Source organism: Macaca mulatta, chromosome 1, assembly GCF_049350105.2.
Source record: "Macaca mulatta isolate MMU2019108-1 chromosome 1, T2T-MMU8v2.0, whole genome shotgun sequence".
Taxonomy (NCBI): Eukaryota; Metazoa; Chordata; class Mammalia; order Primates; family Cercopithecidae; genus Macaca; species Macaca mulatta.
The window spans coordinates 51,251,002-51,266,335 of NC_133406.1; the positions used below are offsets into that span (position 1 = coordinate 51,251,002).

The window sequence follows — 15,334 nt, forward strand, 5'->3', positions numbered from 1 at the left end:
TCATGGTAGTTGTCTAAGGTTTCATCATTTCTAAATCAAGAGGCTGTACTCAGTGACCAGTTTACTTGATATTAGTATAACTTTTATAAGCCTGAAAAGCATAGCTAAAAGAAACTATTAGTCTGACTCAGTGATCTCATTCCTTAGTCCTCATTCTTACCCTCACTCTGAGTGCTAGTGCATGTTTGTGTGTGTGTGTACTATAGGCAGTGGCACTGAGGGGCAAGAAAAAGTGAAATAGGCACAAAAGTGAAAAGGCATAATTAATTTTACTTTGTGAAATGAAAGTAATAAACTGTGTCCCATTTTAGCCCTGAAGCTGCTCTTCATTTATAAAATATGGATAACTATGACCCATAAAGCTTAATGAGTAACAGAAGAAATTGTGTATGCCAAGTATTTACTACACTACAGTGACTTGATAGAGATGTTCTTGAGCATTGAATCATTACGATATTGCACACTCTCACCCTTTAAGGCAAGATAGGCAAGGGGTGATCATTGTCATCTTGGAAATATTTGGGGTTTAAATAATCAAAACATAAATGGGACTCCTTTATATTATTTCAGACATCCAAGAAATAATATGGTCATGGAAGATTAAAATACAAATAGCCTATGCTCAATTTCAGTTTAATCTGTGAGCTAACCTCTTACATGTTATTGCAGCCTCTAGTGAGTAATGAGTATTAACATCGGAGTGATTTGAAAACCACTGATTCCTTGACTTAAACTTTCTGAGAATAAATACAGAATTAATTATAAGCAGTGTTAAATGACAGGGTAAGGAAATGGCCTATAGAATACCACCCCTGAAATGTCAAAAAGGTGGTAAATTTCCTTTTCTACGTAGTCCAATAAAAAACTCTCCCTACACCTCATTTTTAATTGACAAGAATCCCTTCTTCATCTACAAGTACTCTTCATTGATTCTATAATCTATTTCCAAGGATCTAACCATAGAAATTTTTACTTGAACCATGAATGATTAATTTATGTCAGGGTATTGTTTTCAGAGCATTTTGACGATCTATTAACATTCAGGTTAACACAGGTTACCCTAGCAGCTCACCACTCACATGTTACTTGCAGACTATACTACTGTCATTTTGAGCACTAAAGAAGGTCCAGGGTAAATAAATGAAAATGGAAAGAAAAAATCTTTCAAATATATAGGTACTAAGAAGATCAGACAATGTTTAGAAATAAAAGTGTTGAAAGATATGGTGAATGGGGGAATGTAGCTGAAGTCTAGAAGTAAATAGGTAAATCCATAATGAAAAAGGACATTCTATTTGTGGAGATACCTTAAAGGATTTTTAAAAAATGGTATTGAGGTTTGAAGGTCCTACATCATGTAGTTAAACCCAGAAACCGACTAAAAATATAAATTGATTAAATAATTTTAAGTAACATTAAGAATATTATATACATAAGTTGTTAAGAGGAAGCCAGTTGGATTCAGGGCATGTTTCTAACGTTTTGAGATCAACAGTGTGGTGAATGACCATTGTGTTCCATCACAAAACGTCTTCTGACGACACCATCAGAAGGACATGTTTACCCCACATGGCACTGCTTATGTCTTTAAGTTCCTTGACTCCTCCTTTGTTGCTATGGTTTGAATGTTTTTGTATATTCTAAAACTCATGGTGAAATTTAATAGCCAAGGTAACAGTATTGAGTTGGGGCCTTTAAAAGCGATTAAACCATGAATTAATAAACGTTGTAGTAAGAAAAGGCTTAGGGGAGTGCACACTCTTTCCTTGCCCTTTTGCCATATAAACATGAAGCCTTCCTTCCCTCTAAAGAACATAGTATTCAAGGCATCATCTAGGATCAGAATTGCCAAACCTGCATTGATACTGCACTTCCCAGCTTCCAGAACTGTGAGCCAGTAAATTTTTATTCTTTGTAAGTTGCCCAGTCTATGGTGTTCTGTTATAGTAGCATAAATGGGATATTACATTCACTCTTCTCTACATGGTAATATTTTTAGATTACCTATAGCCTCATTTATCATCTCTAATTCCTTTCTCTTCATAGTCCTGACAAAAGAATGCATAAGATTTTGTAATTGATCCAAAGACCAGTATTATCAAGAAAAAGTTCATGGAGATGGTTATAGGCAAGCTCTATTGCCAAATTTAATTCAGTGTAGCATATTTGATCTATACTTATGTCTGTATCTATATTGATATCTATATGTCTATGTCTATGTATATATATTTATAACCTCTTAACCGTATTGTCAGGAGATCTATTTCTTTGGCTTATGAAGTAAGTCTTGCTAAATTTATCCTAAAAGCTTATATTTTTAATCTGATTTTTTTTTTTTTTTTTTTTTTTGCATTTCTTCTTTCTATTGACTCTGGCTCACTGAGTGCCTAGGGTGCATCAAAAGACCAGTGTATTGGGACACCTGACATAAGAGTCTGCTGAGTGTGCCAGCAAGGAGCTAATGATTCAGCAGAAATGCCATGAATGATGAAGCCAGACTTGCCAGTTGCTGTGCTTTAGTTTTCCTGTTGACCTTGAGTAAGTTCAGAGTCATCAACAGACGATTAAGCACTTACCTGCTGAGCTCCAAGTGCTCATCTTACCTCATGTGATATGGTAAATTTGGCAAGTGCTCTGTACTACTAGTTTGGCATTTAAGGAAAATCAAGCTATAATCATGTTGAATAGCAAACATATTAGGCCTGAGAAGCAAATTTTAGGCTTTAATACATAGAAGGAATGTTATGGTTTATCATTTTGAATCCAGTTAATAACAGTATGAAAAAGACACTATTATTTTTTAATTTTTACCAATGGAAAAACTAAGAAATATTTTGATAATTTATTCAAGATCACACAGCTGAGCAGAGGTGGGATTTGAACCCAAGCAATAATGATGAGACAGATGATGTTGATGGTTGGGTATCCTTGATAATTGAAAGGGTTTTTGGTCAGAATCTTTTGGAAGAACATTATAATCAGAAGTTGCTGTCTCCTTTCAATTCATCAATGTATTGCTGCAGAGGTTGTAACTAATGCTGCATTCCATCGAGGGATCTTATTCCATAAGTTTGTCCTTTAATGTCTGCACAATTTGAAACACTTTGGCACATTTTCATAATATCTACAATGCTAGGTCTGCTTCAGTTTATTTTTATTTTTCTATTTCTCTGTAGACGATTCAACCAGGTTTTCCAGTTTCTTATTTTTTTTTTAACACTTCTCAGTGGCCTTCAGTGTGTTCTTCCATTTCTTCATGAAGCATGTTGGCAAATCTTTCTCCACCAACTTGTCTTGCTGCCTGAATGATTTTACTAACTCTTCCGCTGATCCCTGGGCAGCCTTTAAAATCATTCCTTACTTCACTCCACCATAAGTTCTTCCAGCAGGCACTTAACAGTTTCTGATTTTAATTCAAAGATTGCAGCTTTGATGAATGTTATTGCCTCAGCAATAGTGAATGATTTCCAGCACTACATTACTTCCAGATTAAGGTCTGTATCAGGTGCTGATCAAATTCCATTACATACCAGGTAGGCGCATATGACCTTGACAATCTTAAGGATGTCCTGATCAACGGACTGAAGCGATGAAGTTATATTTGGAGGTAAAAACACAACCTTGACATTTTCATTTTCACAGCAAACAGGTTAAGGATGGCCAGGTGCATTGTCTAGTATTAATAAGACCTAAAATTCCAACCCTTCCCTGTCCAAGTATTTTTTTACATCTGGAATGAAGCATTGGTGAAACCGTTTCATAAATGAGATATCTGTCATCCAGGCTTTCTGATTGTAATACCAGAACATGGGCACACAACTTTTGTTATTTTCTAGAGGATGTGAGTTCTTTACCCTGTACAATACGTGTGGTTTTATCATACACCTTGCAGCACTGCCTCATAGTACCAGCATTGATCTGTCCTTCCATTTCTGTTGCCCTGGTATTTCCTTTGCACTTTTATGAATGTAGGTTCTACTGGGCATCTTTTTCTGGAAAAGCCCAGTTTCCTTGCAACTGAAGACTTGCTTTAGATGGTATTCTTTCTCCTTAGTCAACTACTTCAACACTGCTGGAAATATGGCAGCAGCTTCTTGATTGAAAAATACAGGCTCTCCAGTAATTTTAATATTTTTCAGTCCAAACCTGTTCCTGAATCTATGTAACTATCTCTGACTGGCATAAATATCTTGGTGTTATTTGCTTTGGGAAATCCCTTGCTGAAGTCTTTCTATAGGCTCAATGCTTGCTGACACAATACATTGCTGTCAGTTAGAACACATTTTCTGTTCACACCTTCCACTCACAAATTTAATGCCTTTTTTTTTCTTTGAGATGAAGTCTCTCTCTGTTGTCCAGGCTGGAGTGCAATGGCTCACTGCAACCTCCGCCTCCTACGTTCAAGTGATTCTCCTGCCTCAGCTTACCGAGTAGCTGGGGTTACAGGTGCCTGACACCATGCCTGGCTAATTTTTGTATTTTTAATAGAGACAGGGTTTCACCATGTTGGCCAGGCTGGTCTCAAATGCCTTTTTCCTTCTTAGCTAAGCACTTATCATGCACTGAGGCTGTAGCTGTAACTTTTGCAGTTTGAAGTGAAACAGCAAAACTAGCACAGATTTCTTTTTCTCTCTTTAGTTTCACGGATAGAAGATTTGTTCTTACTGTAGATCTTAGCAACATTTAGCCTACAATTTTTTTTTTCATTCCTTATTAAGTCAAGAATTTTTAGCCTTTTCACATAACAGAAGCAATTTACCTATTTTCTTTGGCATATCCGAATTGCCAGCATGACTATTCTTGTGCTTTTGGGCCACTACTAAATGAAATAAGGATGACTTGAATACAAGGGAGCATACAGAGCATGGATATGGTGGACAAAGGGAGAATTCGTTTCTGGAGCAGGATGGAGAATAATGATGTGAGATTTCATCATGCTACTCAGAACACTGTTTGATTTAAAATTTGTAAATTGTTTATTTCTGGAACTTTCTACTTAATATTTTTGGACTACAATTGATTGCAGGTAACTGAAACTGTGGAAAGCAAAGCTGTAGATAATGGGGAACTACTGTAGATAGAAGCAAAACAAATACTGAATAAAAATAAGTTCCTGTGATTTAGTCAAAGCATTTCTGATGAGTGTCAGAGAAGACAGTCACATGTTAACAATTGAGGACGAAAGCTGGGCACAGCAGCAAATTATGCTTGCACTTATGACAGGATATTACATTTGCTTCACTTGCTCCTTATGTCTGAGACATATTGAATGTTCCTTAATATGTCTTTGTTCCCCCAAGCAAGTGTGCCTTGACCCAGTTACAGAACATTTGTGGCAATTTTAGATGAAGGGTTGAGAGAGAGGGTCATGGGATGGAGATAGTAACAGAAAATCTAATTTACTTTGTAGATCTTCGTGCTTGTTCCAAGACTTCTGGCATAGCATTGATATAGTTTTGCTTAGCCCAAGTCTTTATTTTAGCTTGAGAAATAGCATTTATTAAAAAATAATAGTCTCACTGGGCTGATCTTTGGTGAAAGATTTTATTTGAAAATAGGGATTAATCTAGTCAAACTTAATTCATAAAGTGCTAAAAAAATAAGCAATAATTATGGACACTGTTCAATTTAACATAAGCAAAATGATGTTATTGGGTTGTGACTTTATGGAAGAGCCCTTGTGAGGTACTTTGGGGAATAAAATACTTTTACTAAAAAAGCAAAAACAAAATCCCATAACCTACTGTTAAAACAATGACGTTGACCCAGCGCAGTGGCTCATGCCTGTAATCCCAGCACTTTGGGAGGCGGAGGCGGGCGAATCACGAGGTCAGACCTCCTGGCTAACACGGTGAAACCCCTTCTCTACTAAAAATACAAAAAAAATTAGCCGGGCGTGGTGGTGGGCGCCTGTAGTCCCAGCTACTCGAGAGGCTGAGGCAGGAGAATGACATGAACCCAGGAGGCGGAGCTTGCAGAGAGCCGAGATCGCGGCACGGCACTGAAGCCTGGGCAACTCCGTCTCTAAACAAACAAACAAACAAACAACAACAATCTTGTCTCTCATTTTTTTTTTTTTTTTACTTAAAGTGATCTTAAGTAATTCGCATTTATCTCCAATCTCCAAATAACTAGATGTACACAGAATCTTAAGATGGCAAAGAAGATAGAGCCTGTGCATTTTGACTTGGAAGATATCACATACAGACACTTACTAAAATTCATACCCTAGCTGAGAAAGCTTCAGAATTGTGCTAAGAAGTGAAAACTGACACTCAAATTGGTAGGCAAAAGAAGTTCACTGAAGTTACTTGTTTTAGGGAGGTAGAAAGTATTTTTCAAATTTTGCTATTCCTAGAATCACCTAAGATTTTGGTAAAAATGCAGATTCTGATTCAATAGGTCTGAGATGGCACCTGAGTCTGCGTGTCAGACTTCCAGGCAGGGGCAGTGCTGCTGGCCTGAGGACCGTACTTTGCATAGGAAGGGACTATAGGAAAACTCATCTATGCATATCCTAGGATTAAGTCCTCGTTCCATTTATTAGTTGATTTGCCTTGGGCAACTCTGAATCTCTCTGATCTCTTGTTTGCTTATCAATAAAACAGAACACAGAACCTATTTGATAGGAAAAGTAGAAACATAACAAAATATAGGTAATTTTTTTGCATTACCTCTATGAACCATGTCAACCATATGAACCATAACTATAAAAGTAAATGGTATTTGAGATTAAATAAAATTATATATAGCATTATTATTGTTTACTATTTTTGATGGGATGTGGCCATTTTTGGCAAGAATCTGTTGAATTCTTCTAGACACAGGAAAGAGTTGAATTATATATTAATTTGGATGGGAATAACTGAGAGCCACAATAATCACAGACCCTCATCTGGAGCCGTTGTAAAATGTGGATCTGACTAGCAACTCAAGCTTCAACTGGGAACTTGTTAGAAATGCAGATAGTCAGGCCCTCCTCAGCCATACTGAATCAGGGGCAGCCCAGCAGTCTGTGATTCAACAATCCCTCCAAGTGACTCTGATACATGCTAACATATGAGAACCACTGATGAAGGGAAAGAAATTGCAAACCTATGAGGGTTCTGTGGTTGTGGATTTAGGAAACCAGTTCTGGCTATGTGCCCCAAAGTGACCTGATTCCATTCTCTTAGTCTAGCTGTACACATCAATAAATGATTCAGCCCAGAAAGTATTAAATATGCATTACTAATGAAATAGCGAGATGTTAAATAATCAGGAGCCCAGGCAAAAAGTGTGACTGGGATGGATGCAGGGCAGAGATTAATAGAAAAGAGTAATAGGAAAATTTGGTAGAATCTAGGGAGTCAAGGGAAGCTGATCTGAAGATAATTAGATCAGTGGCAAGCATCTGAAATATTTAAAATAAAAATTAACAGGCACAATATATTTTATTTGTAGTTCTCTGCCATATACACAGTAATAAAGTATAAATCGATTATTGTTACTCTGGCAAAGGAAGCTTTAAAAAAACATCACAATTTTCTAACAATATTAGAGTGTCAAGAATAATACATACTGAAATATCCATAAATGCAGGAGCCTTCAGTGCAGCAGAGGAAAAATAATTCTTAAAAGATTGTAGATGAGTATAGTTACTAGAAGATTCAACTACTGATGCACCTGTATATTTGAGTCTGTGATATCTGCGTTTTAATCGCTCTCTCAAGTTTTTGAAATCTGAGTTTGTCACACACTGCTTTCAATAAGGCATCTACTTATATCTATCTCCACCCACAAGGCATGACATTGTAAACAGACATTTCTTAAAATAGAAAAAAGAAAGCCAGTTTTATGAAAGATGATGTAATGTCTCTTGGTTTTCCTAACAGAATGTTTTGCATTTCAACAGGGTCTAAGAAATCAGTGACTATTATTGTGTACAAGCAGTGATTTGAGATAAACTATGTAAACCAAATATTTTAAAGTTTTTATATTTGATTTGAATCAGGTTAGTGGGGGAGAGAGAGGGGGGGAAGAAAATAATGGCATATAAACACTGTTTTGTCCATATTCACTGAGTTTTAGAAGGTGATACTGTGTCTGTCTTAAATAAACAGGCATCATAACCATTTTTGCTTGTGGCCCAGTGTGAACAACCTAGGCGAGCCATTGGTTCAGTCAGGGGAGATACAGACTCAGGTCTGTTCTGTGCAGGTTGGGGCAAGGTCACTACTGTTTGCCTATTTCTAATCACTGAAGAGAACTTAAAGCACTGACTATGGTTGTGAGACTAGAAAGAACCAAGTTAAAATTATGCCTTATATCTTCAGCACAATGTCCCCCTTCTGTAATTTTCCTTGGTGTTATATCTTGCATTTTTCTAAAAAGGAAAAAGAGAGTGAAAGAGCAAAAACCTAATTATTGAAACTCTCTGTCCTCAAACTCTTTTCTGAAACTTGCTCTAAGGATGAGGGGTATTTTTCAGGCCTCACAAAAGGATGCCCTTTCTTCCTTGGCCAACATGAATGAGAATTTTCCTCTTTCTAGTCAAGAAGACAGACTTCTTATGAATGAGGCTTTCTAGGGAGGGGGAGGGGGTTGTCTAAAATCTTGTGTTTATACTTCAAAAATCAAAGCCAGTTTAACTTAAATAATGTATTACTTTATGAATTTCACTTCACTGCATTAGTTGTATTAATTTTATACATGACTAGACAATAAGGCCAAAATTCAATGCCTTTATTTTTATTTTTTAAATCTATTTGTAGCATGGTGACTGGCACTCGGTGAATGAATAAACAGTTAAACAAATCAATGAATTCAATGATTCTTAAAATGACATTGTAGAGTTAGTGGGTGATGGAACTATTTTATAATAACAATTGTGGCAGACTGGGAGAAATTGAAAATTACGTTGTTTGGAGCTGGAATGAATATTGTAGTAAGTATTTGTTGAATGAATGTGAATTAAATTGGAGTCTATCCATTGTTTCACCAAAGAGGAAACAAAGCACAAAAGATATTGACTGATTTTCTGATGGTTCTATGTCTAGTTAGTCTAATAACTGGTACTGGAATACATTTTTGAAATACTCTTTTTATAAACAATTTCAAATATTTTTTAAAAGTCCAGGAGATATTATAACAAACTCCATGTTTTCATCAGCAGCATCAAACATTTTTAAATTCATAGCCAGTATTGTTTTATCAATAGCCACCCCTACACATTGCTGTCTCAAAATTATTTTTATGAAAATACCAATAAACATATAATTTTATTTCTAGGTGTTTCAGTATGTACCTGTAAATGATAGAGGCAAAAGATACATGATACCATAAGCTATCACTATTACATTTTAATGTCACATCTTGATAATTTCTTTTTTTTTTTTTAAATTTATTTATTATTATTATACGTTAAGTTGTAGGGTACATGTGCATAACGTGCAGGTTTGTTACATATGTATACTTGTGCCATGTTGGTGTGCTGCACCCATCAACTCGTCATTTACATCAGGTATAACTCCCAATGCAATCCCTCCCCCCTCCCCCCTCCCCATGATAGGCCCCTGTGTGTGATGTTCCCCTTCCTGAGTCCAAGTGATCTCATTGTTCAGTTCCCACCTATGAGTGAGAACACGCGGTGTTTGGTTTTCTGTTCTTGTGATAGTTTGCTAAGAATGATGGTTTCCAGCTGCATCCATGTCCCTACAAAGGACACAAACTCATCCTTTTTGATGGCTGCATAGTATTCCATGGTGTATATGTGCCACATTTTCTTAATCCAATCTGTCACTGATGGACATTTGGGTTGATTCCAAGTCTTTGCTATTGTGAATAGTGCTGCAATAAACATACGTGTGCATGTGTCTTTAGAGCAGCATAATTTATAATCCTTTGGGTATATACCCAGTAATGGGATGGCTGGGTCATATGGTACATCTAGTTCTAGATCCTTGAGGAATCGCCATACTGTTTTCCATAATGGTTGAACTAGTTTACAATCCCACCAACAGTGTAAAAGTGTTCCTATTTCTCCACATCCTCTCCAGCACCTGTTGTTTCCTGACTTTTTAATGATCGCCATTCTAACTGGTGTGAGATGGTATCTCATTGTGGTTTTGATTTGCATTTCTCTGATGGCCAGTGATGATGAGCATTTTTTCATGTGTCTGTTGGCTGTATGAATGTCTTCTTTTGAGAAATGTCTGTTCATATCCTTTGCCCACTTTTTGATGGGGTTGTTTGTTTTTTTCTTGTAAATTTGTTTGAGTTCTTTGTAGGTTCTGGATATTAGCCCTTTGTCAGATGAGTAGATTGCAAAAATTTTCTCCCATTCTGTAGGTTGCCTGTTCACTCTGATGGTAGTTTCTTTTGCTGTGCAGAAGCTCTTTAGTTTAATGAGATCCCATTTGTCAATTTTGGCTTTTGCTGCCGTTGCTTTTGGTGTTTTAGACATGAAGTCTTTGCCCATGCCTATGTCCTGAATGGTACTACCTAGGTTTTCCTCTAGGATTTTTATGGTATTAGGTCTAACATTTAAGTCTCTAATCCATCTTGAATTAATTTTCGTATAGGGAGTAAGGAAAGGATCCAGTTTCAGCTTTCTACTTATGGCTAGCCAATTTTCCCAGCACCATTTATGAAATTTTAATATCCAGTCAGTGTTCACATTTCCTTGGTTATCTTATACATTTTTTAACTGTTTAGTGGTTTGGACTGGGATTCAAATGAAGTCCATGCATTGTGATTGCTTATATCTCTTACCTATCTTTTAGTCTATAAGTTCTGCCATCTACACCCATCTCTTTCTCTCTTTGTGTTTTTTCAGTTGTTGTTGTTCAGAAAACCAGGTGTATTAGTTAGAATTCTCCAGAGAAACTAAAACAATATGAGATAGATAGATAGATAGATAGATAGATAGATAGATAGATAGATAGAGAGAGAGAGAGATGATTTATTATGGGAATTGATCTATGGGATTATGGAGGCCAAAAAGTCCCATGATATGCTATCTGTAAGCTGCAGACCCAGAAAAGCATATGATACAATTCTTCAGGCTTGGTCTGAAGGTCTGAGGATGCTGAGAGGCATGGGGTTGCAGGTGGAAGGAAATGGTATAAATCCTGGAGTTAGAAGAAGGCCCGAGAACCAGGAGGTCTGATATCCCAGAGTAGGAGAAGATAGATGTCCCAGCTCATAGAGAGACAGAATTTGCTCTTTCTACCAATTTTTCTTTTATTTGGGCCCTCAAGGGATTGGAGGATACTTATCCACATGGGTGAGAGTAGATATTTTTAACTCAGACTACTGATTCAAATTCTAGTCTCTTCCAGAAACACCTATAGCGAAACAACCAGAAATAATGTTTTACCAACTGTCTTAACATCCCATAGCCCAGTGACACATAAAGCTAACCATCACACCAGGTAATTTGTTCTGTTTTCCCAAGTCTGGACTTATTGTCTAGAATACAATTTTCTAATATAAAAATTGTCATGTAGACCTATTTTGTTTTTTAAAAAAATTTGGATAAATGATACAGATACATTGAAAAATACTTTTATAATGTATGCATTTTAAATTTTGAAAAGTTGTGCACATCATATTTACTTTTTATTGGAAAAAAAATTAGAAAAACCTTCCAAAATAACATCTCAAGAAAGTTTTCCACAGGATTCGTTAAATGACCTTATTAAATTTCTAAAGTGTTTGTTTTTCTTCATTATCTTTGATACTTGGATTAAAACCAATTTTTAATTAATGCAGAAAAATACAAATCAGAGCTGTGACAGGAACTTTCATAATGCTTAAGTGTTTCTTTACTGATTAGAGCAAATCCAAAGCAGTTATATTAATTTTTATAATTGTTCAGTTTTTAAATTAAATATTTGGAATAAAAACCAAATGGATATTTTTTAAAAACCCAGACACATATGATCTTATATAATCAAACTCTAACTACTACTTGCTGGTGACATTTCTGGATTCAAAAGCATCATTATTTGACCTCTGTGATTTATATAACTAGTCTAACTTCAGATTTTATCTCTGTAGGCTTCTGGGAATACTTCTAGAGATTCACAGTGAAAAATCAGAGTCAATGCATGAATTTCTACTTTATTGCATAAAAACAAGGGGACTATAAAATGTGTTCAAAGAGTAGAGATGGAAAATACAGAAATATAGATCACACATAACTTGAATCAGTTGATTCATCTAAATTGAAGATTCCTTTATTTTTATTTTTATTTTTTTGAGACAAGGTCTTGCTCTGATGCCAAGGCAGGAGTGCAGTAGCGCAATATTGGCTCACTGCAACCTCTACCTCCCGGGTGGGAGTAATTCTCCTGCCTCAGCCTCCCGAGTAGCTGCGATTACAGGCGCCTGCCATCAAGCCCGGCTAATTTTAGGTTTTTTTTTCTTTCTTTTTTTTTTTTTTTTTTTTTTTTAGTAGAGGGCGTTTTACTGTGTTGGCCAGGCTGGACTCCCTCTCCTGACCTCAAGTGATCTGCCTGCCTTAGCCTCCCAAAGTGCTGGGATTACAGGCATGAGCCACTGCGCCCAAACTCAAGATCCATTTAGAAAGTTATCTCCTTCATTAGAGATTTCCGTTCCCCTCTTGCTCTTTTTTTGACCTGAGTTTCCTCCGGGCACTTTAATTTCTGCAGTTGTGAAAACAGCTGCATCTTAAACAGAGCCATCAGAGAACTACAGAGGAAGCTACATTTGATTACTTTTCATGAGACAGAGTTAAGAGGGAAAGCTGGGTGAAGAGTATATGAGGACTCTCTGAACTATATTTGCAAATTTTCCATAAATCTAAAACTATTCCAAAAGAAAATTAGGAAACTTGGGTTTTATTAATTACTTCTAAGTAGCCAAAGGCTCTAGATGGCCGATTTAAGCATTGAAGCTTTAAAAATTACTATAGCAATTTTGAATTTGTTATGTTCCTTTCTGAAATTATTACTTAATTCTTTTCTAGTGAGTCTGGATTCTTACTCTTACCCTGTCTACAGTCTTAAACACGGCAATTCCATTTTCCATAAGACATCCAGAGGCATCTTACTAAATAGCAACACTTTTTGGACTTCTGTTCAAATATAAAAGATACAACAGACAAACTTCTCTTCCTCTTTCTCTTCTCTCATCCTGCAGGCTCCCACAGAACATGGATGACCACCATCACACTGTTTATGATGCTGTATTGCACTTGACTGCTCATTTGTCATCCTTATAATGTGGTAAATATTATGGACATAGGGGCCATTTGTCACTGTTTTCCCAACATCTACTGTAGTATCCTACGTATAAGGAGAAAACAATGAATGATGATGGTTGTTGAATGAAAAACTTATGACATCATAATTACTGGAATTTACTGGAGAATGTAGGATTATATCACACAAAATCCTATGCTTTTTAAACCAGTGGGTTTTCATGTTTTAGTTCTGTACACTGTTCTGTCATTTGTCACTTCTTAATCTTCTGTACCTGCCTGTTTATATGCCTGTCGTAGCTATATCTTCTTCTGATTTGATGATTTTCATGTAATTTTTGCTTTCTTCTCAAAAGAATATGAGACTGTTCTATTTGTGGCTAGAATTGTTTGATTCTAACTACATTAACTAATTCTATTAAAGAGCTGATTGATTAAATGCTGTTTAATTTTATAATACTATTGGTGTGATATATCTTCCTTGAATTCTTATTTTCAATCCAATCACCCATTGTTTTTACATTATTTAATAATAGCTTTATAATAAAGCAATAATTACTTTTCTAGAACAAACTGCTATCATGTACTATAAGCATGAGCTTACTAAAATAAGCTTAACCGTGTCTGTTTTAATGTTAAAAGCAAAACAAAACCAACAAAAACTTTAAAAATTAACAAAGATAAGTAAAAAAAATTTCACCAGAAACTTCTAGTCTTGTTTATGGAAAGATCAGTACATCAAATTATGTTCTATCAAATAATCAGAATATTTGTGTAATAAAAACCAGAATGATTTTTTTTCTAGAATTCATAATGGCCAATTTTTATAAAGGGAAACCATGTGAATGTTGAATGTTTTTTTCCTAACTCACAGATGAGGAAACTGGTACATGAGAAACTAAATATTTGTATTCAACTCCTAATTTTGACCATTTTTAGTTATAATACCACCCCTTTTGGTTAACTCTGTTTTTAAGGCAATGATTATTTAATTCTCTCCCGCCTCAACACTTTTTTTTTTTTTTTCAAATTGAAAACCCTCACACTGATGTGCTTTATCACACAATAGATTTAGCTGTGGTTTTCTTGTGAGGGTCTCGTGTTCTTGATGGTACCATGAGACTGACATTTATCTTCTCATTTTCCTTGTTAAATGTTCTCAGCAGAGTGCCTTGGACTGACAAACTGAAATACATTTTGATTAGGCAACATGAGCAGAAGGAGTGTGGGGAGAGAACTGTATAAATCTGTTTTACTCAACCTTGAAGAAATGTTAAGTGTTAATTCCCTGCATCAAATAGAGTACACCAAGTATATATGCAGCGTTCCTGAGAGCTTCCTAATGAACTGAAAAAACAAACAATCTGAGGTGGGAAGAAATACATTTCATCAACCCCCTGAGCAGCGATGATTTGCCTCAGCTTGTCATACATACTTGATTCTGATTAAAATAAGACAAATGAACTAGTTGAATCTTTCTTGTTAAAGAAATTGCATTTGTTGTTAGTAGAATTTCAAATTTCACGTAATATGGAATCTGTATGTTGATTGTTGTTATGGAGACTAGCAAGGTGCTGAAACTATTGAGCTGAGGAGCATATTTTAGTGACTATAACTGGTTTGAGAATTGGTTGCTTTTAAGTGACCCAAATGACCATGGTGATGAGATTGGATGTGAGAAGCCTGGATAAAGAGGCATTCAAACTTGTAATTAAAATAAAAGCTTCCTCAAATTACTCCACTCTTTTTCAACATTTCTTGTAGTTAGATTAGGAAACACTATGATGGTGTCTGATGTTTCAAGTAAGAAGGTACTGCACTGTTGGGGAAAAACAAAGACAATGCCGTGATTTCTAGAGTAACAGCCTATGCTACAAAAAAGAGATGAAGGGCATTAAGATAAACAGGGACAGGGATGAATAAGTAGAAGACAAAGGATTTTTAGGGCAATGCAACTATTATTTGTCATACTTTAATGATGGCTACATGTCATTATACATTTCTCCAAACCTATGGAATGCACAGCACCAAAAGTGAACACTAAATTTAAACCATGGACTTTGAATGATGATGTTTCAATGTAGACTCATCAACTGTATAAAGAAAACAAAACAGAAAAACACAAAA

At 35.8% G+C, this 15,334-nt stretch overlaps 1 protein-coding gene across 27 annotated transcripts in view; it reads left to right on the forward strand.

The window, feature by feature from the left end:
- LOC106994282 (uncharacterized) overlaps nt 1-15,334 on the forward strand; it is a 263,677-nt gene extending 248,343 nt beyond the window's left edge. For 12 of the 27 annotated variants that reach the window (XR_013417223.1, XR_013417221.1, XR_013417232.1 and 9 more), the window contains 3 exons: nt 2,392-2,538; nt 13,147-13,232; nt 14,371-15,334. Coding sequence is in view for 2 of the 27 variants with exons in the window: in XM_078001962.1 (XP_077858088.1) it covers nt 13,147-13,228 (82 nt within the window). In the remaining 25 variants the exon portion in view is untranslated. Of the gene's footprint in view, nt 1-2,391; nt 2,617-8,753; nt 8,927-13,146; nt 13,233-14,370 lie in introns of all 27 variants that reach the window. The other 15 variants (XR_013417227.1, XR_013417219.1, XM_078001915.1 and 12 more) reach the window with 6 other exon arrangements.